The 7,535-nt window shown below is 67.7% G+C and overlaps 1 protein-coding gene across 1 annotated transcript; it reads left to right on the forward strand.

The window, feature by feature from the left end:
* Positions 1–320: 320 nt before the first annotated feature.
* Positions 321–6,456, forward strand: NOM1 (nucleolar protein with MIF4G domain 1). The gene is made up of 12 exons (XM_060195685.1): positions 321–1,623; positions 1,731–1,854; positions 2,554–2,749; positions 2,873–3,199; positions 3,271–3,381; positions 3,534–3,701; positions 3,784–3,905; positions 4,066–4,198; positions 4,327–4,458; positions 4,580–4,689; positions 4,885–5,067; positions 5,275–6,456. Exons 1-11 carry the CDS (start codon positions 321–323, stop codon positions 5,057–5,059), a joined length of 2,901 nt encoding a protein of 966 aa, XP_060051668.1. The 3' UTR covers positions 5,060–5,067; positions 5,275–6,456.
* The last annotated feature ends 1,079 nt before the right edge of the window (positions 6,457–7,535 follow it).

Raw genomic sequence — 7,535 nt, forward strand, 5'->3', positions numbered from 1 at the left:
TCTTCTGGAATCCATTTTCAATGTAAGTTGAGAGGGCCAGGGCTTGTTCGCAGGTAGATCTTCCTGGGCGGAAACCAGCCTGGGCGGGTGATAGGAATTTCTCTGTAAGATGAGAAATACGTGACAGAAGCAGCCTCTCAAGGAGTTTGTAACACACGGAGAGGAGAGAAATCGGTCTATAGCTGGCGGCCAGTGTTGGGTCTTTCTTTGGTTTCAAAACCGCTATTATCTTCGCACGGTGGCAATCAAATAACATCATTGAAATACTACTGCCGCTGCTAGCAACGATAACAAAAATAACAACAGCAACAATAACAATAATGCTCAGTGGGCACGTGGCGCTGCAGACAGCCGCCGTCCTGCCCACACGCGAGGCCGGGGCCAAGCGCCCAGCGGGCTCGCGAGCACCCAGGTCCCCGCCCAGGTCCCGCCGCCGGTTGGAGCCCCGCGCCCCGCCCGCAGGTGCAGATGGGGCCCCAGCGCCGCGGTCCCTGCGCTGCCACCTCCCGCCGGCAGGGGTCGCTGCCCGCCCGGCCGCCCGCCCTCCAGCTCGCTCGGCTCCGCCCAGAAGTCCCGCCCCGTCGGACGGCCCCGTAGGCAGGAAGTCCCGCCTCTTCCGGAAGTCAGGTGCCTGGAAGATGGCGGCGCCCAGGGGCGCGGGCGTGCGGGCCCGGGGAGGCGGCCGGGGACGCCGCGGGCCGGGGGCGCTGAGGCGGCTGAAGCTGGCGGTGGAGGGCTTCGTGCAGGCCCGCGGCGGCGCCCCGGAAGGCGGCGGGGGACCCCGGGCGGGGCGGCGGGCGGCCAGGCCCAGCGGGCGCGAGCGGCGGCGGGAGAAGCGGCGGCTGCGGAGGGCGCGGCGGGCGGGGGCCACGACTTCCGGGGACCGCGAGCCCCCCGGGGGTGTCAGCAGCGCCCGGAGCCGCGCCCCTCCCGGGGCTGTCGGGGACGCCGGGAGCGCGGGGAAGCCGGGGCCCCCGAGGGACGGAGCCGGGAGCGCGGGGAAGCCGGGGCCCCCGAGGGACGGAGCCGGGAAGCCGGGGAAGCCGCGGCCCCCGAGGGACGGAGCCGGGAAGCCGGGGAAGCCGCGGCCCCCGAGGGACGGAGCCGGGGCGGCGGGCACCCGCGACGCGGACCACGAGGAGGACCGCGAGCTGCGGCGGCTGGAGCGCTGCCTCGGGCTGGGCCGGGGGAAGGCGCTGCCGCTCAGCTTCGCCCGCGACGGGCTGGACTATGTCCTGGGGGCGCTGGGCGCCGGCTCCGCGCTGCCGTCCCCGCCCCGCCGCCGCCCCGACGACCGTGACGGCGACCCCGGCGACTCCGACGACCGTGACAGCGACCCCGACGGCCCGGAAGATGGGGAGCGAGGAGGCTGTGAGGACGAGGACATGGGCGACGGGGACATGGACGACGGGGACGAAGAAGACGAGGACGACGGGGACATGGGCGACGGGGGCGACGACGACCGCCCAGAGAGGGAGGAGGAGGAGGCCGCCGAGCCGGAGCCCCGACAGGCCGGGGGAGACGCCGCTGAGGAGCCGCGGGTGCGGAGAGTTCGCTTCGCTGAAGACAGCATGGCCGCGGAACCCGGGGAGCAGGTGTGGTGGGGGAACTCGGGGCAGGTGTGTGTGGGGGGACCCGGGGCAGGTGTGTGTGGCGGGGGACCCGGGGCAGGTGTGTGTGGTGGGGGGACCAGAGGCAGGTATGGCGGCAGCCGGCCTCGACCTCATGAGTCTACCTGCAGGGCGGCGGGCGATACCTGCCCCCCCAGGCGCGCGGGGCAGAGGTGGCTTCAGACGCCCAGAAGACTGTGGCCCTGGACAGACTGCGGCGGCAGGTGCAGGGCCTGGTCAACAGGTGAGGCCGCAGGGATGCAGGGCCTGGACGACGGGTGAGGCCGCAGGGGTGCGGGCTCTGTAACACGTGACGTCACAGCTGAGAGATGGGACGGGGAACCAGAGCCCAGGATGGCACAGGCTGGACTCGGCCCGGGCATCAGCCCTGCCCCGCGGCCCACTGGCCTGCCCCAGCTCCCGTGGGGCGAGCTGCATCCGGCCCGAGTGCTGGGCTGCTGTCTTCACGTCTTTGAGTCTTTACTTTTTTAATGCTCATTTCCTTTTGTTGCCCTTGTTTTATTGCCGTAGTTATTATTATTGTTGCTATTGGTGCCGTCCTTGGATAGGACAGAGAGAAATGGAGAGGGGAGGCAGGACAGAGAGGGGGAGAGAAAGACAGACACCTGCAGACCTGCTTCACCGCCTGGGAAGCGACTCCCCTGCAGGTGGGGAGCCGGGGGCTCAAACTGGGAACCTTACGCCGGTCCCTGCGCTCTGCGCCACGTGCGCTTAACCCGCTGCGCCCCGCCTCTCTTTTCCCTCTTTCTCTTTGTTTCTTCCTCCCTCCCGTCCCCTGTGCAGAGCCACTGGCTCTCGGCCCCAGGCCATGTCCTTGAGCACCAGGGCGTCAGGCCCCGCCTGTGGGGTGCAGAGGGCAGTCGGGCAGCTTTGGCAGGGGGCTGACCACCGTCCTCCCTCTGTCCGCCCGTGTCCCGCGCAGGCTGAGCGAGCCCAACCTGGCATCCGTCAGCGCGCAGCTGGAGGAGCTGTTTCTGGCGCACAGCCGCAAGGACGTGAAGGACACGCTGACCGCGGTGCTGCTGGCCGCCTGCGCGCCCCCCGAGCCCGTGCCCGGCCGCCTGGTCAGGGAGCACGTGCTGCTGCTGGCGGTGCTGCACCGCCGTGTGGGCGCCGAGGTGCGTCTCCAGGGACCTCGCCCACGACCGCGACCGGGAGGCTTTGGGTTCAGGTCCGGCCCTGGGAAGGCTGCGGGCAGAGGGCCAGCACGTCTCCCCTTTCCTCCCGTACTCTCCCCGCAGGTGGGTGCGCACTTCCTGGAGGCCGTGGTGCGGAGCTTCGAGGCAGCCTACGGCGCGGGCGGGGGCCCCGGCAAGGAGTGCGAGAACCTGTGCTCGGTGCTGGCCCAGCTCTACAACTTTGGGGTGGTGGCGGCCGGGCTGGTGCTGGGCGCCCTGCGTAGGCTGCTGGCCGCCTTCGGGCCGAGGGACCTGGGCCTGGCCCTGCAGCTGCTGCGCGACGTGGGCTTCTCCCTGCGCAGGGATGACGCTGCCGGCCTGCGGGAGCTCATCGCCGAGGCCCAGGCCAGGGCCGCCCAGGCCGGTGCCGAGCTGCGTGACCAGACGCGGGTACGGCCGCTGGGGCTGGGGGGGGGGAGCGGGGGTGACGGGCGGCGGCTGACGGTCTCCCGCGTCCCCAGGTGCGCTTCATGCTGGACACCATGTTGGCACTCAAGAACAACGATGTGCGCAAGATCCCCGGCTACGACCCGGAGCCCGTGGAGAGGCTGCGCAAGCTGCAGCGGACGCTGGTGGGTGGGCGCCTGGGTGGGGCGCACAGGCTGTGCGACACTGGTGAAGGAGAGATCTGGTCCCAGCAGCGGGTCGGGGTGGGTGGCAGGCCTGTCTGTGGGCCCCCAGGCCTGGGCTGCCATCACTGTGGGATCGGCCCCCTTTCCCCCAGGTGCTCGGTGCCGGCTCAGGGTCCGACTCACAGCTCCGGGTGTCCTGGGATGCCATCCTCAACGCCGACCGGACGGGGCGTTGGTGGATCGTGGGGTCCTCGTGGAGCGGGGCCCCCATGATCGAGGACGGGCCACAGAGGAGTGCCCAGAAGACGCCTGAGGGCACGGTAGGAGGGGCGCCCGAGGGTGGCCGGGCCGCACCAGTCGCTCGGGCCGGCATGACCACACACACACACACACACCCCTCAGGTCAGCGCGGGGATTCTGGAGCTGGCGCGCAGTCAGAGGATGAACACGGACGTGAGGAGGACCATATTCTGCACCATCGTGACCAGCGAGGATTTCCTGGATGCGTTCGAGAAGCTGTTGCGGTGGGTGCCCGGCTCGCCCCCACAGGCCACCCAGATCGGGGGGCAGCGTGGGGTCCCCACACGTCGCCGGGTGCCAGAGCCACAGGGCAGAGTGGTGGGCACAGCCCTCCACGTGGCTCCCCGGCAGCCTCCCCGCTCAGGGTCTCCGGCCCCATCGCAGGCTGGGGCTCAAGGAACAGCAGGAGCGTGAGGTGGTGCACGTGCTGGTGGCCTGCTGCCTGCAGGAGACGACCTTCAACCCCTTCTATGCCTTCCTGGCCGCCAAGCTCTGCAGCCACGAGCGGAGATTCCAGGTACCCGGCCCGGGTTTGAGCCACAGTTGGCCAGAGCGGGGGGGCCGTGTGGATTCTGGAGCAAAGCCGTGGGAGACACCGCAGCCACCCTCTCCCGGGGCTGCCGAGTGACCTGCCGCCTGCCGCAGGTGACTCTCCAGTTCAGCGTCTGGGACAGGTTCCGGGAGCTGGAGACCCTGGGGGCCGGCAGTCGCGCCAACCTGGCCCAGCTGCTGACCCACCTGCTGAAGAGCCGCGCCCTCCCGCTCTCCGTCCTCAAGGTCTGTGCGGTCTGTGCGTCTCGGCCTCCTCTCCCCGGGGAGCGTGACTGGGCCCTCCGCTCCCCTCACCCCACGGGGCCCGGCCCGGGATCAACTGGGTGGCGGGACCTTGCACCCCCAGGTGGTGGAGTTCAGCGAGCTGGACAAGCCCCGCGTCTGCTTCCTGCGGAGGGTCCTGCGTGCGCTTCTGAGGGAGACCGAGGCGGAGGACCTTGGCGCCATCTTCGCCCGGTGCGTCCGGGGGGCTCGGGCCGCAGGTTGGGGGCCGGGAGGGCGCGACCCCATCCGCTGACCATCTCCCTCACTCCAGGTCAGGCAGGGGCCCACGGGAGGGCGCGAGCATCACCGCGTGCGTGATCCGGGTGCGTTGAGCCCGTGCCCGGGCACTGACCGAGCGCTCCTCCTCCCCTCCCCTCCGCCTCGCAGGGTGGCCGACAACCCCAAGCTGGCCGTGCTGCGTGAGGGCCTGAGACTCTTCATCAGCCACTTCCTGCTGAGGGGCCCGCAGGCCTGCGGGAGCGTGGAGGAGGCCGGCCTGCTGCGGGAGAGGGCGGACCTGGCGGCCAGGGCGCTGCAGGGGAGGGGCACCCTGAGCCTGTAGCCTGTGAGGTGCCCCGGGCTGTGTGGCGTGGGGGCTCCTGGCAGCGGCCGGCTCTGTGGTTTGGGCTTTTTCTCCCCAGAGCCCTGCCGACTTCTGGCTGGAGGTGGTGCTGGGGATTGAACCTGGGCCTCAGAGCTTCAGGCAGGAGAGTCTGCCGGAACCATTATGCTGTCTTCACGGCCCAGTCACCTCTCTCTCTTTCTCTCTCCACCCAGAGCCCTGCTCAGCTGTGGCTGGAGGTGGTGCTGGGGGTTGAACCTGTGGTGTTCCCGTCTATCCGACTGTCTGTCTGTCTAAGGGGACGGCGGGTCCTGGACTCTGGGTGGGCAGCCTGCTGGCCGTTTCATCCTCATACCCTCGAGGTTCATGTGACGAGAACCAGAGCTTCACTCTTGATACTTGCTGTCGGGGCCAGGCCGGACCCCCACAGCTGACGGAAGGACGGACGGCAGGAGCAAGGACACGCCAGGGCCTGCCCCCTCCGGGCTGACCTGTCCCCCACCCAGTGTGCACACAGGCAACACCGGCCACTAGGGGGAGCCACCAACCAGCCTCTGAGGCCTGTGATTCTGAGCCAGTGCTGGGGCAGGGGCGCCCCAGGACCAGCGAGAAGCCAGGTTGGGTTTGGCAGCTCCTGGTAGCGGGGGCTGATCCGTGCTCTGGCCAGAAGGAAGCAGGGACAGACTGAGTCCAGCACCCCTGCCAGAGGAGGCCTGGTGCCCGTAGATCCTCACGTGCCCGGACGCCCGGTGGTGGGAGGTGCCCGTGGCCCAGCTCCCATCTGTGTCTGGCCAGTCTGCTGTCTCCTCTGAATTGTAAAGCCCCTTCCCAAGCAAGCAGCCCCCAGCCCTTCCCCCCACCGCTGCCACTGCTGGGCCAGCTTCTGGGGTGAGGGTGACCACAGGGCCATCACTGAAACCCACCACTGCCCACCCGGGCCTCCGTCCCCTTGCCGACGCCCTGGGGCTGCTGACTTCTCTACCACCAAGCGTCTGGGAGGCTGTTGGCAGCGGCCCTCTGGGGCCACCCGCCCTGAGTGCAGTGTTCTTCCCGACCCCGTGGTCCCATCCTGGTGCGAGGCACCTGCCGTAGCCCCACAAGCTCAGAAGCCGTCGGTGTCTGGGCCCTGGCCTCTGAGCTTGGGTGCGCAGTGAGTGGCCGGAGCGCTGAGACGCACCATGACCGGCGTGGCAGCATTGGCACCTGAGGATCACAGCCACCCTCTTCCCGCAGCTCTGAGCTCCAGTGAGGGGCGCACCTGGGCGTGGCAGCCCTGGGGACCCCAGCCAAGCTGTCCTCTGGAGAAAGTGTGAGCATGGACGCAGCACAAGTGACCCCAGCTGGGAAGACCCGGCCCCGTGGAGAGCTGCGGAATCTGGTGTGGAGTCTTCTAGAAGCTCCCCAGGACTGAGGCCTCAGCCCACACCTGCCCAGAGATGTGATGTGACACTTGTGTTCCCTAGGGAACCCTGTTCCTCTTGCAGGCCTGGGGAATTGTCTGGTCCCAAGGCTGAGGGAAGTGACCCTCAGACCAGCAGAGCCGCGAAGTAATGAAAAATGGTGTTTGCACAGCAGGGAGATGAAAGGACCCCATGGCACCTGTGGGAACGGGGCCTGGGAGCCAGGCTGTGCCCTTGAGCTGTCCATGCAGGATGGATGGCCTCTGCCCAAAACCTGTGGGGGTGTGTCCCCCATCCCTGGGGACAGGGGAGAAAGCCCCTCCCTCTCAGGCAGGGCAGGGTGGTGGGCGCCCAGACAGTGCCAGAACCTCCCAGGTCTAGAAGATTCTGTTCCTAACCCTCCACTTTAGCCTCCCCAGAGGCTCCCTTCTCTGCTCTGGGTGTGTTTGAGAGACAGACCTCAGATGCAAAATCACTGTCTCCCTTAGGGAATGCGGTTGGCAAACCCTAGAGACCAGCTGAGCTCTAGCTGGTGGGTGCTGGGGACTGAACCTGGGACCTTGAGCCTCAGGCAGGAGAGTCTGCAGAGCCAGTGTGCTATCTCGCCCCAGTTCTCGTTCTTCTGAGGGTTGTGGGGCCAGACTGGGGCATGCCTGCTTGGGTACACATTACAGTGCACAAGGACCTGGGTTCAAGCCTCTGGTCCTGCTTCAAGCTGGGGAGCTTCACGAGCAGTGAAACAGCTGCCAGTGTCTCCCCATCTCCCCCTTCCTTGGGCTTCTCTCTCCTAAGTAAATAGTTAAGCTTTTTAGACAATTTGTTCAGGGTGGCCAGGTGGTGGCGCACCTGGCTGAGCACACATGATAATAGGGCACAGGGACCCAGGTTCGAGCCCCTACTCCCCACCTGCAGGGGGAAAGCTTTGTAAGTGGTGAAGCACCGCTGTGGGCGTTTCTGTGTCTTCTCAGTTTCTGGCTGTGTCTGCCCAGTAAGAAATAAAGATAATAACCAGTATCTGAAGGCTCATTGGTGGGAGAGGAACAGAGAGGCAAGCACCACTCTTCCTCCTGCAATGC

The sequence above is a fragment of the Erinaceus europaeus genome, chromosome 8 (assembly GCF_950295315.1).
Source record: "Erinaceus europaeus chromosome 8, mEriEur2.1, whole genome shotgun sequence".
NCBI classification, from domain to species: Eukaryota; Metazoa; Chordata; class Mammalia; order Eulipotyphla; family Erinaceidae; genus Erinaceus; species Erinaceus europaeus.

What these genes read in the sequence shown, in the direction of transcription:
- NOM1 (XM_060195685.1), top strand. Translation starts at nt 321, where the DNA reads ATGCTCAGTGGGCACGTGGCGCTGCAGACAGCCGCCGTCCTGCCCACA. An exon ending in AGCTGCGTGACCAGACGCGG is followed by an intron (nt 3,200 to 3,270) that starts GTACGGCCGCTG and finishes CCGCGTCCCCAG; the next exon opens with GTGCGCTTCATGCTGGACAC. An exon ending in GCGTTCGAGAAGCTGTTGCG is followed by an intron (nt 3,906 to 4,065) that starts GTGGGTGCCCGG and finishes GCCCCATCGCAG; the next exon opens with GCTGGGGCTCAAGGAACAGC.